At 31.7% G+C, this 21,665-nt stretch overlaps 2 protein-coding genes across 4 annotated transcripts; both read left to right on the top strand.

The window, feature by feature from the left end:
- Window positions 1–6,471: 6,471 nt before the first annotated feature.
- LOC109800148 (putative methyltransferase PMT2) lies at window positions 6,472–11,408 on the top strand. The gene is made up of 7 exons (XM_020360875.3): window positions 6,472–6,734; window positions 7,407–8,051; window positions 8,160–8,370; window positions 8,534–8,828; window positions 9,253–9,621; window positions 9,898–9,975; window positions 10,891–11,408. The coding sequence occupies exons 2-7, from the start codon at window positions 7,407–7,409 to the stop codon at window positions 11,114–11,116; spliced, it is 1,824 nt and encodes a 607-aa protein (XP_020216464.1). The 5' UTR covers window positions 6,472–6,734; the 3' UTR covers window positions 11,117–11,408.
- Window positions 11,409–15,670: 4,262 nt separating this feature from the next.
- On the top strand, window positions 15,671–20,826 carry LOC109801319 (protein PHYTOCHROME KINASE SUBSTRATE 1). Of its 3 annotated transcripts, XM_083066821.1 has the most exons (3): window positions 15,671–15,906; window positions 17,095–17,157; window positions 18,743–20,826. In XM_083066821.1, the coding sequence occupies exon 3, from the start codon at window positions 18,802–18,804 to the stop codon at window positions 20,287–20,289; it is 1,488 nt and encodes a 495-aa protein (XP_082922947.1). In that variant the 5' UTR covers window positions 15,671–15,906; window positions 17,095–17,157; window positions 18,743–18,801; the 3' UTR covers window positions 20,290–20,826. The 3 variants fall into 3 exon arrangements, with proteins under 3 accessions (XP_082922947.1, XP_020217953.2, XP_020217954.1); XM_020362364.3 differs by lacking the exon at window positions 17,095–17,157; XM_020362365.3 differs by lacking the exons at window positions 15,671–15,906; window positions 17,095–17,157 and having other exon boundaries at window positions 18,126–18,777; window positions 18,903–20,826.
- The last annotated feature ends 839 nt before the right edge of the window (window positions 20,827–21,665 follow it).

Raw genomic sequence — 21,665 nt, 5'->3', positions numbered from 1 at the left:
GATCTTATTTTTGTTTTACAAAATTATAACTGGAACATTATCTTCGGGTCATTACATTTAGATTTTAAATGATCAAATAATTAGAAAATTGAGGAGAAAAAAAACTCTCAAATTTGAGAAGGCCCAAATACTATTTGTTCAAGTAATATTCTTGCACAGTATTTCTGTAAAATTAAAATAAAATCCTTGCACAGTATAATTATATCTGCCTAAATAATTGTATTATTTATAATGTAATCAACTAACCTGAAATTAAATTTTCAAATGGGCCATCGTAAACGTGGCCTTTTATTTAAAAACTCAAAAAATAACTTTAAGACTCATGATATATATACTTTTCTTTTTAATAAGTGCATTTCCTTTATTTTATTTTTTAAAAAAAAAATTTAAAATATCTTTAATTTTTTAATTTTACATCTCTAACTTTCAATTTATCACTTTTTTCTACTTTTTCACATATCTTATTTCTTCTCCCTTTCATTTTTTGCATGCATCCGATTGTTTTCCTTCTATTTTTCAAATATTTTAGTAGGTAATTTTAGTTCTATCAGTTTTCACATTACTCTCTTCTTCTCTCACCTTTTTAACTTTTTACACGCACCCAAATCATAGAACTGATGCAGGACAACGTCTAGCTTCCTCGATAATATCTATCGAGCTAGATGCACATTTTTTCTTCCAACACTTCTTCCCCTTTCACTCCTCCAAAAACTTTAACATTAAATTTAGTGTTATGGAAAAGATACCCTGGAGCACTAATTTCACTATTTTGGAGTACTTTCCATAAAGTACTTTCTAAAATATTAAATGATTTGATGTCTTGCTTTCTAAACATGTAAATTGAGGAAGTACTCGGAGAAAAAACACATATTTGGCTCAACACCTTTGACATTGTCGAGGAAATCACACGCGCCTATAACACTGTCAAAAACTAGTTATATTTCCTAGGTGCATGTGAAAACTAAAAAAGAGGAGGAATAGGATAATAATGTGAAAACTAAAAGAGAAAAAGAAAAAAGTAATGTAAAATCGAAAGAATTAAAAATAACTATTAAAATAGGTGAAGAGTGAAAGAGAAAAAAATAAGTAGGTGCGTGTGAAAACTAGGGATGGCAATGGGGCCCCATGAGGCGGGTAATAGTAAACCCACTCCCGTCCCGCTGGATGAAAATTGGCCCCATACCCACCCCATATTTGCACTGGTATCTATTAAGCGGGTATCCATGAATTTCTTGAATACCCACGGATATCCATGGATATTTATAAATTTTTTAAGAAGTTTAAAAAATTACATTACAAATAATTTTAAGTTTATATTTAATGTCATTGAAATATTATAAATAAAAATTTAATGTTAATTTTGAACTTGTATTTAACGTTAATTTTGTTGAAATAATAATAAAAATGCAAGATAATCAATAACATAAAATACATCAATCTCACAAGTAAGTTAAAGTCTCATCACAAAGCTACAATAATTCAATCTCTCATAATTTCAAACGCAAGTAAACAAATTAAAATACATAAATTTTATTGGTCCAATCAAAGCTAGAAAATTAATTAAATTACATCCAACATAATTTCATAACATGCTTAACGCATGTTGGTAACTTAATCAACCTCTTTTTTGTAAGAAAAAAATATGAGAGTATAGTTTTAGGGTTATGTGGTACAAGGATAATTATGATATTTAAGAAATATTATTAAACGGGTACCCGCGGGTATGGATATCATCATACCCGCCCCCGCACCGTTTATAAACGGGTAAATAATTATCCGTTCCCATTATTCGCGGGTATCCAATTAGCCTATCCATTTATTATCCGTAACGGATTTTACCCGTAAATATTCGCGGATGCAGGTATTTTTGCCATCCCTAGTGAAAACCAAAAAGAAAACGGAAGGAAGTGTCCGATTTAACCTCATAACTGATTTAATCTAAACCGGGCTTGATTCGCAGATCCAACCGTCCGTTACGGGGCATATTTTTTAGCACTCTATTTTTGTATAATTACTAATTAGACCTTTTGAGCCCATATTTGACCGAACCCACATATATCTAATTTTAAAAAAATAATAATATATTTTGTTATCTGATATGTATGGTATTCCATTATCTCATTAAGTATTAAATAATTAATTATTCCCCTAGGTTTTTATTATAAAGTATAGTTTAGAAAAATTTCTTATTTTTATAAGGTATCTTATAATTTAAAAAAAAAATAGTAGTTTTTTCTCTTATTAAAAATTGTAAAAATATGTATTTTTCTTTCTTTTTTTAAACTCTCTCCTTTTGCCATCTATTATTTTTATTGATATTGATATATTAGTTTTGATATCGGATAATATCTTCACCTCTCTTGAAAACCTAATAATAAGTAAAAAAAGAAAAATTGATAAATTGTAATTTTATTTTATAAATTTAATGAAATTAATTGACCCATATAATTTAATTAAAAAATTTATAATAAAAAAAATACGGTTCCATCTGCATCGGTATGGTTGAGCTTACTCTAATTTAGGTTAGCCTGCAATTTCATTTTACGGAATTAGTTAAAGTTCTATTCTATTGAATACATTGGATAATCATAAACTCATTCTTGACCTTTTCCACTCATCTCCTTTTTTTCTTGGTAAAGAATTTGGAATCTAACGTTATTTGCTTGGTCAAATTAATTATCATATTAGAGATTACGTGACCTCGATTGGATCTAAATCTTGAAATCTGTCTCAAATACACATTTAATAATAAAATGGGATGTATTGCAAAGTTGTGAGTGACATTTGTGTAAATGCCTAAAATGGCATTATTATTGTAGTCAACAAGAAAATAAAATATGGCATCAATCAATATCTATACTAAAAACAAAACGCAGAAGAATAAAATACAATAATTAAATAGCTATCTAGGAGAATAAGGACGGCATGGCTAGTTATGGGCACCACAAAAAATCTGTGTTCTTAATTTTATAATGGTTAATGCGATTCATGAACTTGAAAGCAAAAGCTTCATCTAACTTTGAACCTTCTTAACTAATATTATTTATTCGAACTGTTTGATTCTTTCTTTGAAATCTCAGCTAAAACAATTTATTTTAATGCAAAACATTAAAAGACCGATAAATAATTATCTGCTTGCGGCACCATGTCCATGTTATTATTCTGTCGGTGGTCTTCATAGAAGATATTTTCAGGATTATTTATGGACACATTATTACGAGGCTAAAAATTCAATTAAAATTTATTAACGTAGAAAAATAAGAATTAAATACGAAAATGTCTATCGATTATCAACCCTCCCTCTTTCTCAGTACTATTTGTTTTATTATTTTCGAAAATACTCTTTATTAAACATTTGAGCTTATATGCAGATGAAAACCAAACATGATGTTACTAGAATTAAATTGATGATAGAAAATAATTTGTACGACATTATAATTTTAAAGTTCATCATCGTAATTGTGTTAAATTATAAATATATGATAAGATTATAAGGCTATATGAAATCCCCATGTGTTGATATATGATAGGATGGACCCAACATGTTTTGAAACAAAAAGATTTTTAAAGATAAGAGATATAAGAAAATCAACAGTCACCTATAAAAAAGAATTTTTAATAAAAATTTACAATACAAAAATTAAATTTTAGTCTTGATAATATTATATTTAAACAATAACTAACAAATTAAAATTAGTATTGATACAACTGATTTATTAAATTATATAAGTAAAATAAATATTTTAAGCGTCTAAAATTAGGATTTGGACAATTTTATACTTGGACCGACTCTTTTATATATATATATATTGTTCCGGCTAAGGGATGGACTGGGGTTTCTGCCTAGGTCGAGCCTCAAAGCCAGAGCATTCAAAAGTGTAATCTGCCTTCTCAACTCTAGGGTTTTGGGTTTTATAGTATGTTGCTCGTGGGCCTCTTGGGCCCCGAGAATGGCAGGATTTTGCTAACCGTTATTATCTCGATGGCGCGGGAATAAGGGGAACAGGTTTAGCCAGGTTCTGACCGACAAGAACCATGTCGAGGGCCCAGTCAGGGTTTAACCGACTGGGTCTATGCCGAGGGCCCAGTCAGGTTTTGACCGACGGGGTCCATACTGAGGGCCCAGACAGGTTCTGATTGGTTGGGCCCATGCCGAGGTGTCGAGAGAAATCCGATATGGGGTGCTCCCGTGTCAAGTCCGCTGAAAACCGAGCTCACCTTTGGGAAACTGGTTGAGTCACTAGCGAAGCCACCGTACACATGTCCACCATCTTGGTATCCGACCGTAACCGTGAGGGCTTGAGGGAGTCGGCATCCGACCATGACGGTACACTTGCCTTCCAGCCTTAAGCCGTTAAGGCGAAAGGGCTTGGGGGAGTCGGTGTCCGACCGTAACCGTGAGGGCTGGAGGGAGTCGGTATCCGACCATGACGGTACATATATATATATATATATATATATATATATATATATATATATATATATATATATATGATAGTGTGTGGTTATGAAGTGGGAAGCATGATTACCCGTGGGCGTGGACGTGGGATCCACGCGCGGTACGATGAGAAGTTGTTTTGTTTTGTGTAACAAAAATAGTTAAGAAAGCATATGGGTTGGTCACATCTTAATGAATGATGATGATGAAGCCACTTTTAGTGGCGCGTGGGACCCTTTTGCCACCGCCAATCGTGCCCCCCACACCTCACTCTTTTCATATCAACAACAACAACACCAACGCGCAAATTCATAATCTTTTTCAAATGATTAATTACTAGTATTATAAAATATACACATTTTCAACTAATTCAAAATATTTTTTGTTGATTGTTATTATATACTTCTATCATTAAACTTTGTTAATCTCATGTTTTATATAAAAATATCCCTTAAACTCAATTATACACATTATTTTTAAATTTCAATACAACATACGTATATTATTTATGAAAAAAATAAAGGTTTAAATATGATTTTAGTTGTTTAAACTTAAAATAAGTTATGGTAGAGCTGGAATAATATATACAGGATATTAGATTCAAGTATTATAATTATAATGAATAAATAAATATTAAGTTTATGATAGTGAAGGTTGGAGTAGCATGTATAAAATCTTAGATCCAAATTTTGATATTATTATTGTAATTTTGATGAATAAAAAAATTCAAATTTATTTTTGTTTTTTATAATCAAAATTATTTTTTAGTCTTTATAATTTTTTTTAAAAATAATCTCTTTAAGACAATTCACAATATCACAAATAAGAAATGGTCAATTATATATGATTAACTTAAATTTGGAGTGATATTTTTACTTTAAAATGTGTATAACAAATGTAGCAGTAACTGAATTTTGTGATGAATTTATCAATGATGTTTGAGTAAAAGAACTAAAAGTATTTTTTTAAAAAAATTGTAGATATTAGAAATTTTATTTTCAATTTGAACAACTAAAATTAAATTTATCTCATATTTAAATGATTAAAAGCATAGTTAAACTAATCAAAATACCTTTAAAACAGAAATTAATTAGAATGTTTTTATACTTTAAATATTTTTTAGATTGTTATTGAATTATAAATTCATATTATAACAATATTTTTATTTTTACAATTATTATTATTATTATATAATAATTTCTACAAAAAAATAATTAAAATATATTAGGAAATAAAATTTTTTATACTAAAAAGGTTATGCTTAAAATATTTTATTTTAATTAACAATATGAAAATCTTCACACTAAAAATTCATAAAGATTAATCTTAATTTTTAATTAATTGAGAATATAATTACAGAAATAATAATTAAAAAATAAAAATACTATTATTAAAAATTAGTTAAATCAATTTTAAATTAAAAATAATTATAAAATTTACATTAAAAAAGTAATTATTAAAAATATTTTTTATATATTTTATTAGAAAACGCAAAAAAAAAAAAAAAAGTTCGAAACGTAAATCTCGCCACTCGTCACACTTTCTGATAGTCAAATACTCCTACCAACAAAAATGGTAAAATGTCAAATTATTTATTTTAGAGAAAAATAAAATATAAGTACATAGATCAAATAATATATAAATAAATAAAATTAAATAATATAAAATTGTTCTGTCTAGTCTAAAATTAGCTTATATTAAAGGTAAAATTATATTTTTAATTACGACTTCGTTCTGACATAGGTTAGAATTCATCTTTAATTAAAAAATATAAATATCAAATTATTGGTAGTAACAATTTTTTAATAAAAATATATAATTAAATAAAATAATGTTGTTGAAAATAATGTTATCTAGGTAAGTAAATAATTGAAAAGAGGGAATCGTGTGTATTATTTGTAGGCATGCCGTTTAAAATTAATACTCTAACTATATACTAATTAAAAAGGGGGAAAAAATGACGTAACACACATTTCTCAGCAGAAGCATAATTGATAGATTTTTTTTCATTTCCCTTTATCTTTTCTTTTATTTATTTATTTTTCTTTAGCTTTTCCTTTTCCCTTTTCTTCTGTTCGTTCATGTGAACATGATTGATGCTTATAGAAGCCGATGGTAATAGGGTTTAGAATTGGATACAGATTTTTTATTTACACGTCTCACTGTCCATGCAGTAACCAAAATTATTCTTTCGTTCCCCACAAAATTTATAAAATCCTCTCTCTCTCTCTTAACTCGTTCCTCCTAGGAATCCCAGATCTTCATACCCATTGCTCCCCTTAGCTTCATATGATTGGTAAGATATTTCCCTCATTTTAATTTTTTTTTTTCCTTTTATCTTCCTCTTCCTATTTTTCTTGCTTTTTATGGTCATTTTTGTTTCTGGGTATTTCCAAAGTTTTGTTTTTTAATATCCATGTTGTGCCCCCAAGTGAATTCTCTTTAGCAAGGTTTCGTGTGTTTGTCTTCATTCATAACTCTGAATTCGTTTGTGTGTGCATCTTGCATCGCATTTTCCTAAAGCTAGATCCCACGTGATTCACCTAGTATGTGGTTAGCTCTTGAGCGTGTTTCATGTTTTTGTTTTGTCTTTTAATGTTTCTGTTATTGTTGGTAGTACACAAATGCATAATCTCTCTTTAATCTTGTTGTTGGTTGGCAAGAGGAACATTTGCGACCAATGGAGCTTTAATTCTATGCTGTCGTGAAGATCTGAAGTTCCCTTTGCATCCCCCACTCCAAGTTGTACAATATGTTTCGTAGTAATAATTGCTTCATGATGTTAATTGAAAGTAAACTGCATGATTCATTATTGGAGCTTAATTTCGTCAATTGATTTATTGGAACTTGGAAGCAATTATCTTGCTTTGATTTAAGTTTTCTGTCACGGATCTTGCTTTGTTAATCATGAGTTATCATTTATGTAATTCTTAATAAGAACTAGCAACTGATATTCCTGAGGTTCTAGATGGCAAAACCGAGTTCAGCTGATGGTAGGACTAGAAGCTCTGTGCAGATCTTTATAATAGTTGGTCTGTGCTGTTTCTTCTATATATTGGGTGCATGGCAGAGAAGTGGCTTTGGAAAGGGAGATAGCATCGCATTGGAGATTACTAAGAAAGAAACAAACTGTAATATAATTCCAAATTTGAGTTTTGACTCTCACCATGGTGGAGAAGTTAGCAAAATTGATGAATTTGAGTCAAAATCCAAGGTATTTGAAGCTTGCGATGCTCGATACACTGATTACACTCCCTGCCAAGATCAACGGCGTGCCATGACTTTTCCTAGAGACAATATGAATTATCGCGAGAGGCATTGCCCCCCTGAGGAAGAAAAGTTGCACTGTTTGATCCCAGCACCCAAGGGGTATGTAACGCCATTTCCATGGCCGAAGAGCCGTGATTATGTTCCATATGCAAATGCACCGTACAAGAGCCTTACAGTTGAGAAGGCTATTCAGAACTGGATCCAGTACGAGGGAAATGTGTTTAGATTCCCTGGTGGTGGAACCCAATTTCCACAAGGTGCAGACAAATATATTGATCAGCTTGCTTCTGTGATACCTATAAAGGATGGGACTGTTAGGACAGCACTGGACACTGGTTGTGGGGTATGTTTGTCATGGAATTTTTTTTTCATTCTTGTACTGGTTAATTTTATTAACAACGTAATTTGTTTGTTTTAGGTTTATATTCTTAATTAAGGTTGTTTTGCCCAGGTTGCCAGTTGGGGTGCATATCTCTGGAGCAGAAATGTTATTGCCATGTCATTTGCGCCAAGGGACTCTCATGAAGCACAAGTACAGTTTGCTCTTGAAAGGGGTGTACCTGCTGTCATTGGTGTTCTGGGAACCATAAAATTGCCTTATCCTTCTGCAGCTTTTGACATGGCACATTGCTCTCGCTGCTTGATTCCTTGGGGAGCAAATGGTGAGATATTTACATTACTGAGTATAATCTTCTCGATGAAGTACTTGTTATAAATAAGAAAGCACTACAATTATTCGTTCATTCTTGTTCTCTTAGATTTTGCACCTTATATAACTTGTGATAGCTGCTATTTACAAATGTAAATTTGGTTGTTTATTTGCAGATGGGATGTATATGATGGAGGTTGACCGAGTACTAAGACCTGGTGGTTATTGGGTGCTTTCTGGTCCTCCAATCAATTGGAAGGTTAACTACAAAGCCTGGCAGAGACCTAGGGAGGATCTTGAAGAAGAACAAAGAAAGATTGAAGAGACTGCTAAACTCCTTTGCTGGGAGAAGAAGTCTGAGAAGTCTGAAATTGCCATTTGGCAAAAAACTTTGGACTCTGAATCATGTCGCAGCAGACAAGAAGATTCTAGTGTAAAATTCTGTGAATCAACAGATGCTAATGATGTCTGGTATGACCCTTTATTTAGTGATAAACAATTTGTATATTTTAATGTCCTATTATTAATATTCCTTGTATCTCGTTTTACTAACCATAAGCACGTACATGAGTACATAAAAATGAAAAAAAAAGGTGTAAAAAAAAATTGGATATTCTATTCAAAGAAAATCAGCAATTGTACCAATACCCTTATGGTTGTAGAGAAGCCAATAGAAATTAAATGTGTAATTACTGTTGCTACTTCTTTGATGTTTGCACATGTAATTATGAAAAGCTTGATGATTCCAATTTATATATCATAAGATAATGAAATATTAAAAAACCAATCATTTTCTTTAATTTCACACAAGGGTGTCTCTTTATGGATATTATATATCCTGAAAATTTGAGCAAGTGGTGTATTGACTTGGAATGACTTTGTTTTATCGGTACAGGTATAAGAAAATGGAGGTCTGCATTACTCCAAGTCCTAAAGTTTCTGGTGACCTTAAGCCATTTCCAGATAGGCTATATGCCATCCCTCCTAGAATTGCTGGTGGCTCTGTTCCTGGAGTTTCGGTTGAGTCATACCAAGAAGATAACAAAAAGTGGAAAAAGCATGTAAATGCTTATAAGAAAATTAACAGACTCCTGGATTCTGGAAGGTATCGCAACATTATGGATATGAATGCTGGATTGGGTAGTTTTGCTGCTGCTATTCAATCATCGAAGTTATGGGTTATGAATGTTGTGCCTACAATAGCTGAGAAAAGTACCCTGGGTGTCATTTATGAGCGAGGACTTATAGGCATCTATCATGATTGGTATGCTTTCCAACTTTTTCCTTCTATTTTATTCACGGCATGTCTATCCCATGTATTTGAATACTTGTAACTATACTAATCTTGGAACTGATAGTCAAATAATTTTCAAAATTCCAAAGTATGACAGACATGTAGTCTGCCAATTATTATGATAAATTGTATTGAATTTTGATGTGACTAACTTGTTCCTCTCATAGCTATACAATTTTTTATAATCTTCTTACATGTTCCCCTTGTATTTTTCCTTAATTATTTATGTGTGCATTTATGATCCAGGTGCGAAGCCTTCTCCACTTACCCAAGGACATACGACCTTATTCATAGCCATGGTCTCTTTAGTCTGTACAAGGATACGTAAGTATCTTTGGTTAAATGGTTATTCAATTTTTCTTCCTGTTATTTTTAAATTTAGTCGATATCAATTTGTAATCAATATATTTGGGCTTGCTTTTAGAATGTGATTATAGTTTTACTGCTATGAAAATGATTTCTCGGTAATGAAATTAAACAACTTCCCTAGAGAGTTGTAATGGAATTTGCTCTGGTCATGTTGAGCACATTTGTCGAGTCTAATGTGGGTGGCTTGCATATCCTGTATAGTTGAAAACATTATTACCTGTACTTTATTATGTGTATTTTTGGCTGTGATCATTGTATGAAAAATTGCAACTGATCATGTTGCTTTTAGATTAAAATTCTATTTTGTCATGAAGCCTTGGTTTCATTGTTCCATGATTTGTTGGTCTTTTATGATTCTCCATGGTGAATCAGCTAGTGGTTATACCTTCCAGTGAGATTGTTATATAACATCTATTGCAGTTGTTTTGTTTCACTGAATCTTGTTGATCAGTCAATTTCTATATATTTGGATGTCTAAACAACCTCCTGAAGAGCTATTAATATGGATTTAGGTCCATTTGGGTAAACTTATCCTTGAGCACTCATAGGAGAAAAAAAGAAAAGAGAAAATGAAATTAGTTTTTCTAATAACTTAAAATTAGTTTATACGTAAGTTAAAATCAACTTTTGGAAAAATGAAATGAAAGAGTTTCTATAAATTAAGTTATACATAAGCTAATTTTAGCTCATCAGAAAAATTTATTTATTTATTTATTTTTTCCTATATGTGTTTATGAAAAAATTTATTCAAACATTGTCTTACAGTTATCACTAGTAGAACCGCTTGGTTTAAGTCCTTTTTGTTTCCTTTTATCAGAAGTTGTGTTCAGTCTTGTGCCCCAATTAATGTTGTGTGATAATTAAATGCAGATGTAATATAGAAGACATTCTTCTGGAGATGGACCGGATTTTACGCCCAGAAGGTGCTGTAATATTCCGCGATGAAGTCGATATCTTAATTAAGGTAAAGAAATTGGTTGAAGGAATGAAATGGGATACTAAAATGGTTGATCATGAGGATGGTCCACTTGTTCCTGAGAAGATACTGATTGCTGTCAAGCAGTATTGGGTTACAAATGGAACCTCTACACAATAATCACTGAAGACAAGTTGAAAGGCTTGGCCTTGTGCTGCCATTACCTTTCTATATACTATTCTTGCAGAGTTCGGCTTTGCATGAGCATTTTGCCTTAACTAATCTCAAGTGTGGCACAGGAAGGTGGATACTTGGCTTAACAAAACATCACAACTGTGTCACTTAGCTCAAGGTTTATGTCTCTAGGCATTTTTTTCTTCTTCTCATAATTTAATTTTCTTGTTATACGATGTTACATTCAAAAGTCAAGCTAAGACTGACATTTTTCAATAGTTATCTTATTTTCTCTGAATTTGAAGTTGCTGCCTCTCCATTGGTCCACAGTTCTGGTGATTACTTGTCCACGTTTTTTAACCAACAATAGTGTATGGTTCTTAAAATTCCCTTTAATTGTTCGGTGTATCCAGCTTCAATTGCGTCCGAATTTTTTTTTAAAACAGATAATTTTTACCAAAGTTAATAATCGACCATTAACAGAACCATTATTGCTTACACTAAAATTTTCATTGAGGTGATTGTGAAAATTTTAGTGCCAAGAAAACTGAATGCTTTTACTACTATAGCCATTTCGACAAATAACACATAATTTAGGCTTTTGGGGGGAGTGGAGGAGACTGTACATGGTGACTAGCATTTTTAAAGCCACCTTGTCTTTACAATAACAGCATATATAATTTATGACAAAGTAGCACATGCCATTGAAAATTATCATCCAGAACATGTATCTGGGGTATGAATGTTCTTATAGAATTAATGGTACTACGTTTTAGTCTTGGTATGTAATTCCATTAAATATGGGAGGAATTTTGTTACCTATAATGATTGACTGTACATGGTGAGTAGCATTTTTACACCCACCTTTTCTCTATAACCATACTCCTTCCATTACACAATTATTGTATTTTAAAGTTTTTATACATAGATTAAGAATAATAATAAATATATTATTTTTTAACACATTTAATAATAATAAAGTAATTTTACTCTTTTAATAAATGTATTACTTTTAATAGTTGTGACATTCTCTATCTTGTATCCTATAATATGCAAATAAATAAAATTGTATAGAAAACTTTATCAAAATATGCAACATAATGTAAATGAATCTAATACATTGAAATAGCAATTGTCCTAAAATATAACGTAAAGAAAAACAAATTTAGACTAAATTTTGATGTCACATCCTATCAAAACATAAATCTAATTGCAAGGATTATGTTTCACCGCCAACATCCTCAACCTCTTGATGTAAATCACTTACAACAACATACAATAGAAACAAATACAAAAAAGGAGAGTGAGAAACATCTCATTTTGTCTCACAACGTAAGATGTAATTAGACAATCAAACACAAATGAGATATACATATATACACAACATGGACAAATTGGTAACAATAACTCATTTCATTCTTTCATGACATAATAATTAAATAACACATAACATTAAAATGCATATGCAATAGATATGGACTACATATTATCATGCATGTGACACCAATAAAAACATCACACATCACACTTGTGCATTGTCGCTAACAATACACGTAGAGTAATCTAAGAGTACATGTTAGGTCATACTCTCAACGCACTCGCATTAGGGGGACATACTACCAGGGTCTAGTTAAGATAGTTAAGCTGCGCAAGATACATCTCATGCACACAAAAAATGAGATTGAAACTTTCAAACAAGTTATTCCCAAGGACTGATCTTCAAGCTTTTACACAAGTGGGCTTTCTTTAGCGATATATTTCATATTGTATCCTTAAAAATACTTTTATACATATGATGCATGTCAACAGACTCTATCCATCACAATTCACATGATCTCATTAATTTATATATGATATGTTTTATCACATTATCATATCATTTCACTATTAATTGACCTCATATCATATAATCATCAATTGTTCTCAATATAGCAATTAAAAATTCAATTATATTAATTAAATATCAGTAATCAATGGCATAAGAGATCACATCGCTACAACTCATACTTATCGCACAATCATATCAATAGCATACTCGCATACCGCAACTAGTTATCAATATTAATTCGTACAATGATTCTACATGTTTATAGTTTAAACACAACAATTACACATCATCTAATACACCTCAAAATATAATCATTATGAGATCGTCTAATCATATGTTAACACCTCGATCATAGTTACTAAGAGATTAATGACACTAAGCATTTAAATCATAACTTAACTAGCATAGTAGCCTTATCAATATCACACGTTAAATTCTTAGACATTGATATCATCAAAATAGATTAAGGCTTTAACAATAAACTTATATCATAACTTATTAACAATTAATTTCTCCCATGATTTATCTTTCCTATACATAGATATAGGTACATCCAACTATTCATAAGATCAAACATTTAAAAAGTAAACTTATTCATCATCACCATTCACAAATTACATTCTTATAACTTAATCTTTTAAGACATTGAGTGGTTCAAACACCTAATCTAGAGGTATATATATGCTATCAAGTTGATCTTAATTTTCTAAGAAAACTATGACAATTATCTCCAACTTCTATGAAGATCATAAAACCTAATTCTAATAGTATCACGCCAGGCGCAATGTTTATTGTGTCCAGTGTGGAAAGGACAACACCATTTTGGGAATACACGTGCCCCATGCGATTGAGACCATAACTAACGTGAAAACTTGCAAGAACAATATCAATTGGCGCCCGACTCGACCCATTTGAAACCTAACGTAATATCAATTCGTAGGAGACCTACTTATGGACTATGCAAAAGTCGCAAAATACAAACCTAAAAAACTCCAAATCAATTGGTAAAAATCACGATTAAAGTTTAACACTAGTCCATTATATCATCAATTACTCAAATCCAACATCAATTTCATATTTTAATTATATATCCTTATTAATTACTCACACAATAACCATTTAGGATTCTCACAAGAACCTACAGGCAATCCAAACTCCATAATTACAAGTTCAATCACGAAATTAGAGACATATACAACTACTTAACATCAAATAGAACAATAAGGAATCATATAGAAGACCAAAAACACATAATGCAATCAACTGAAAAAGTTTCCTTCATACAATATAAGCAATAGAAAAAGATTTGGGATTGAGAGTCGATCCCACTACTTAACATACATCTCACGCCTAAGGCAAAACTTCTCACTCTCTCCTTATCTTGATAAATACTTGATGAAGCATGTGGATCTCCAAGCATTCTCCTATAAACTCTAATTCTCTTTCTCATATGAGAAGCTAAAAATAAAAAAAGAACCATCATAACCCATTTCTTAAAAACTTAACTCATACTTAAATAAATACTTTAATCATAATTCTCTTTTTCTTTTCCTCAAATATTAAAACTTATAAATAAATAATATATCAACTAAACATATTTCTCTCGATCCAAATAGTTATAGCAAAATACAATAATTCATAATTAACAAATATATAATATATAAAATAAATATATTTCTCCCAATATAATTATAATTAAAATAAGATATATAAAAAATTATAATAAAATGCATATTTTTCTTCAAATAATTATTGTAACAAAATATCATAAAAATATATGTCTCTAATAAATATTATACAAAATAATTTTTACAAATATTTATTATATTTAAAATACTCAATTATTAAAAGCCTCTAAAAATATTTTATAAAATCATTTAATTAATCAAAACATCATTTTAATAATTTTAGAAAATTTGGGACGTTACAATAGTAACAATTGAATAAATAATGAAGTGACAAATTAGGAAAAAAAAGTAGTTAATATTACTTTGAAGAGTGAAAATATCAATTATTTTAGGATAATATTTAAATATTAAAATTTTAATAAATTTTGAATGGAGGGAGTATATTATTTTGAAAAAATAGCATGTATTTTAACAACGTAGCATGTAGATGTTCTAATTGAATTGATTAAATTTGAGTCCTAATATATAATTGTGATAAATATTTGAAAGGAGTTTTGTTACTCAAAATATTTATATTGTGTCTAAAGATTATTTTTCATAAAAGATGAATTATATATAAAAAATAAAAATTCAATAGGAATATTTCATAATTTTTTTTTAATAAAGAAGTATAACTCTTTTTCACCGAATTAATTTTATGTAGAGATAAAGTATTTAATAAGTCGCAATTCCATGTTCAAAGTGAAGATCAAATCCCAATCCTCGGTGAAGAAATCCAAATAACAAATCATTTGGCCAAACAAGTTTTGGTAATATTCCATAATTTTAAGGTGGTAAAGTAGCATGTATTATTTTGACAAATCTTATTTTGAGAGCGACACGCTCCACTAAGCAATGTTGCTGCCTAATGCCCCAGTCTTTGTTGCTCTTTTCTTTGCTGTGGCAGTGAAATGAAAATAGTTAAAATAGCACAAAGGTGGATTTGCGTAGGAAATTAGGTACAAGTGAGTCATGTCATACATGTTGAGTGTTGACACAGGAGTTAACAAATAAAAAATAAAAATAAAAATAAAAGTGCTAAATTGCTAACTCAGTGGTGGGATAACCCTACTAGCCATAACCCAAGACAAGCCTAGGTTCTTCTGAAACATTCCAATACAGTACCCATCTTGATTCTAATTATCTCAGAGAATGATATTTACCTAAGTGGACAGCATTGCTCACATGTCAATTCTAGAGAAGGTGCAGTGGTGTGAATCCAAGACAAGCCAGGCTAGTGCATGTGGGTCCTGCTTTCTTGCAAGTTCATGCTACACAACACAATAGAACTAGCATGAAAGGTTGGTGTGAAATTAATTGCAACCAAATTCCAAGCCAGGTGAATCAGATAGACTAGGAAAGAGCCCAAGGGGTTTGGCCCAATAATAAAGGAGATAAAGGACACCGGTAGATTTAATTTTTCCTTTTAAATATGAAATCTACTTTTAAAAAATGAATTTGTTCTGATATGTAGGACAACCAATAGAAACTAGCTACTATCCTTCCAAAATATTTAGAAGGCATTATTTTATCCTAATCCAAACCTTTGACACCTCTATATATGTTGGTGTCATATTGAACGTGCGAATCCGTTACTTGCTAGGTTAGAAGTAGAGCAATATGGTACAAAATCAGATAAATAATAATAGGTCATATTGGACTATGGTCTGAGGGAAGCAAATTTTAAGAGTGTTTTTTTTATCACTAAGAAAAATTACAAAGACAATGATAGAGTTTGAATATTGTATTTTGTAGTACATATTATACTAATCTCACCACTAGACTGACACTTATGATTCTAAATTGTTGGAGTTTGAATTGTGGAATTATCACTTTGATGTTAATTACCAACTCAAGGGTTAATCTTACAGCTATGCAGAAGAATACATGGCTAAAGACAAAGAAAGAGGAACTTTTGAATTATATAAAGAAGATTGCTTCCTATATTAAGCCCAACAAAGGACATAATTAATCCTAAATGACACCAAGTCTAATCCGAGAATGTCTTCATTGTACAAAACGAAAATGTCATTTAAGTGATGAATGGTTAACCACTTATATAACTTGATTAAATGACATTGCCAGCTATAAATTGGTCCAATTTGAATAATGTTATATTTTTAGTTTTCTACATGTATCCTTCTTCATAGACAAACTTATTATAGCCGTGGTTCGAAACTAAAAATGAATAGCTCACTAACAAAAATTTGGGATAAGATTTGCATTACTGTTCAAACTTAGCGTCACGGTACTTGAGGGACTTTGGTTGTCCATATTAAAGCCACTATGACGGGGTCCGAGGAAACTATTTATAATGTATCCTTGGTTTGGTTTCTGCTTAGAGTGTGGTGTATACTTTCATTGTGAAATCTTGTCAATATTTTATGTCTGGTTTGGATATATATGGTTGATATTGTAGGCTAATTATTGCCACCGGTAACAAATATATGCTGCTTCCTTTGTTTTTACTGTCTATTTTGTGTGGACAGCATGTCTCTGAAGCAAACAGACAAGTTTTTCGCTGCTTGGTTATTCTCCAAACATAAAATTTGGTAATTCTTTTTTGTCACCATGTTATTGATAAATTTTGTTGATGACTAATTTATGTTGTAAGATCTGGTTCATCCGCAAGTCTAACTCCCTTTTTTCGATCACATTTTTCTCATCCACAAGACTTGAATTAGCGATCTTGTATTTGTTTAATAAATCTAACTCCAATTCCACTTGGACTGATGACATATTAGTGAACCTTGATAACTCTATATTCATATGATATTTTCCTACTTGCTTTGTATGGTAAATATTGAATGTTATGTTTTCAAGACATTAAGTTCATTTACTTTTTACATGTAATACTTTCTTTATAAAATATTGGAAAGATTTTTTAGAAGATATTACATTACACTTTTGAAGAATAATTCTACATCCTCCTCCTAATTCTCTTACTTCCTTTATATGGTAGGTTTTGAATGCATTATATATTTTTCAAGAGATTTTTTATATAAAAATAGTAGAAAGATTTGTAAGAGTATTTAACATTGCTCCTTTTCAAAATGTAACCAAGGAATCAGTTTTTCCAAAGCATCATTCTATCCCAAACAGCAGTCCAATTATATTAATTGCATTCAAGTACCAGTAAGCTCCTTGAATTTAATTAAAATGCAGTGATACCGTAAAGTTTCTTTACACTGTTACTCAATTATAAATTACCTTTTATGATAAGATCGTTAACTTTTACAATTGTTACTTTAAAAGTCACATATGAATAATTTCTAATTTCTCAATCATGTAAAAACCTCCATACAAGTGTATCAAATGACCAATTAAATCTTCAGCATTTGTCAGAGTTTATTTTGGTATTATCGCAAAAGTCATATCAGGGGTGACCCTTCTCTTAAGCGTTTGTCCCGATTAAATCTCACTTGCTCGTTTGATTATTCAACATTGATTTAGTTAAAGGGGTATTAAACTAGAATAGACTATACACTAGGTTAGATCCACTTGTGAAAAGGAAAAAAGAGCAATACTTTCAAAATGATGGGACTACATATATATTATACAATCAAAATGGATAAAAACATGTTTCTCTCAAGTAGTTATCACCCTATCACCTGGAAGGAGACAAATCATAGGGGCTCCCATTATAACGAACATACCATGGTTAACATAGGCGGCTAAAATTTCTCCACATTTATGAAAGAATCTGTGCTAATGCATGTTATTAGGCAGAATGTTAAAATAACTCATCATTCATCAGAATTCAACGTAATTTCATCAGCTTTAAAACTATTGATGAAGTGTCAATTAGCCACAGGCACATGGTCCTACCCATTTGACATTTTGCATATTCCATTAGCCTACTTATAGAGCTACTCTTAAATGTGACAGGCAGTTATTCAGCTATTCATTTTAAATTCTCTCCTGCAACCATTTCCTTTCCTCTATCTAGTTTTAGCCTTCCCTTCACATAACTAAGTTTTCCTTTCAACCTTGCTACCTTTCCTTTTTCTTGTGGCCTATTAGCACCCAAAAGTTGTCATAATATTAGTTCTTTTACTTCAAAGTATTTTAGTATCTTTGTCTATACCACTGTTTTTATTTTATTTCAGTCTCTTATTGTGTCTTTTCTTCTATCAGCCTCTGTGCAAACAGGTTCTGTTGGACCATTTTCTGTGAGTACTTTGATACTTTTAACTATGGTTATCATAGCAGCCACTTCCAATAACAACATGCATCAGTTATCTCAGAATAACAACTACCATCTTCGTGATGCTTCCTTCTCTTCTTACTTGAACAGCAAAGAAGAGATCCTGGCTGAATCAGGCCATGGCTTTGTCAGCAACAGAAAGGATCCTCTTCACCAGGGAGTAAAGAAGGAAGATGATGGAGAAATTGGGGTGTTTGAGGCTGAGAAGTACTTCAATGGAGAAGAGATGGAAAGTCCTCCAAGTGCTCCAAACAATGATGCAAAGAAGCACCAGCAACTACACCAGAAAGATGAACAAACAACTTTGGTAGCTAGGAAGTACAAGGTTCAGTATGGAACTCCAAGTGTAAGGTCTGAATCAAGTTTGAACAGCCAAAGTGCACTGTTGCAAAGTGCTGTGAAGAATTCCTCAAGGAACATGAAAAACAAATTGCAGAAAAAGAGTTTCCTGGCTAGTCTTGGTTGCAAATGCTATTGTTCTGACAAAAATTCTGTTGATATTAGTGACCATGCAGGTGAAATCAGTTTTAACAAAAGTGCTCCTCATGGAAAAACAACTTCAAGAAATATTTTCAATGCTGATCCGGATGCTAATCATTCAGTCAAAATGGCTAAGCCTCATGCAGAACTCTTGATCAACAAAGATGTCTACTTCCAAAGGCCAGAGAAGTTAGGAGTTGGATTAAGCAGAGAAAACAGTTTAACACTCTCAGCTGTGAATTCTAACTCAGGAAATCAACTGCTCAAAATGCAACTTCAACAAGTAGAGAAGCCAAGGAAGTCATTGGAAGTGTTTGGCTCTCCAATATTGGAGAGCAGGAGCAAGTCCATGAGCTTTGATAAAAGGTTGGCAAAGACCTCTTGGGATCCTGCTCCTAAAATTGAAGAACCTGATTTCTCAGCAACTTCTGGTGGAAACTACAATGATGCTGAGAGTGATGCTAGTTCAGACTTGTTTGAGATTGAAAGCCTCACAGGCAAATCTAACTCCTTCCTTGGTAGATCAACATCCAATGTAATCTCTAGCTGTGCCAGCCCCACAACTTGTTATGCACCAAGTGAGGCAAGCATAGAATGGAGTGTGGTCACTGCCAGTGCCTTAGAGTACTCAGCCATGTCAGATTATGATGATCAAAGGTCAATAGCAACCACAAGGAGTCCAATTAGGACATCCTTAGTTTCCTCAAATGCTAAACCAAAGGCTATCAAAGAGATGCAGAGGCGGCGTCCAAGCATGCTGTTGGGTTGCAAGAGCCATAAAGCTGTAGGAGTTGCTATGGATGCCTTCACAGCATATGAGAAACCAAGTTCTAACACGCATACTCGTCGCAGATCAGATACCTTCCCTCAGGTGAGAGAGTTTAAGTCAGAGACAAAGGAGGATAGTTTTGGTGCAAGACATAAGCACCATGCTTATGCCACAGCCCCACTTCAGCGCTCACTCTCACCACATCCTTCACAACTGTTGTACATTTAGATGCTGCTTGAATACGTGTGTTTGTATTTGGATTGTGCTCAATGAGTAAACCCTCACCTAATCGACCTGCATCATCATTTTTAGTCTTTATTAAAAGTTTACTCAAGTCGTTAACTTTGAAAAATGTCATTCACTTTAGTCCTTAACATTAGTGAAAAAAATTGATAAACAATGTGAATGACATTTAATAAAGTTAAGGACTAAAGTGAATTTAATAAAGGTAAAGACTAAAATGACTGACATGTACAATACAAGACACTAAAGTGAAGGTTTACTCTTTGTTCAATTATGTATCTTGAGTTTCAATTTGTGTGATAGAGTTTTCATTTTATCAGCTCATGTGTTATCCAACAATAATGGTAGCAGAAGTAAATGCTTTTAGTCCAAAGTCCCCATCTCAAATGGGAAATGAGCGTCTTGTGTCTCCCTCTTGCTGATCTTAATGTATTCTTCCACTTGATTTGTTATGTACACTTTGATTCAGTTTTTGCAGTTTCTGGTAGAAAAATATTAATGAGAATGGATGCCTTGTATTCATGCATTTGGTTTCATATAAAGAAAGATGGAATATGAAAGGTGACTTCGTATTGTCAAGGCAATGGAAACCGCCACTTCAATGCTATTTCCTATCAAGAGCCTGCTTGTTTCATAGATTTTTGTTTTTATGCATTGTTGCATCTTACCCTGAGGACCATAGCTTGTTTATAAGAATGACTTAGCATAGATTTTCAAAAATTTTCACTTTTCACGATATTATTCTTATAGGACCACAATTGAAAGAAAAGGGAAAAGAAAAAAAAAAAAAAAAAGTGAGATGTATCTGCTATAACTGCATCCAACCAACAAATAGGAGGAAAAAATTGATTGTAAAGCTAAGCATCCTTTAAATAGAATGAAGGGGTAATCATAGGCAACTATGTTATAATCATTTCACCTTTTTGTTGTACAATGGAAGAAAAATTTATGCCTGGAGCACTTTTAATCATGTCATGTGATAATAAGAGCTTATATCCATAATAAAGACAAAAGGTGTTACCAATGAGGAGCTTCTGATCAGACAAAGTTTCAGTGTCCAACAGATAACTTTCAAACCTCAACTGGAGAGAATGTCCTTACAGCAACATTCAACTGGCAAAAGCGACACCTTAACACAAACACCGAGGAATGAAGCTTGTTGCTTTTAATTCTGAAACTATCTCATAAATAATGTGGTCCATCAAATTAGTCATCTTTCTTTTGTCATGCCAATTATCCAGAAATTCATCAACACGCATAGAAATTAGAATTAGTTTAACTTGCTAGAAGCCACTTGCAACTCAATCTGATATTCTGCTGAAATCAATGCATGATCCGATCAAATGAAATTTGATTCATGT

This window comes from Cajanus cajan, chromosome 11, assembly GCF_000230855.2.
Source record: "Cajanus cajan strain Asha chromosome 11, NIPB_CcT2T_4, whole genome shotgun sequence".
NCBI lineage: Eukaryota > Viridiplantae > Streptophyta > Magnoliopsida > Fabales > Fabaceae > Cajanus > Cajanus cajan.
This window is presented reverse-complemented; position numbering and strand designations above follow the sequence as displayed.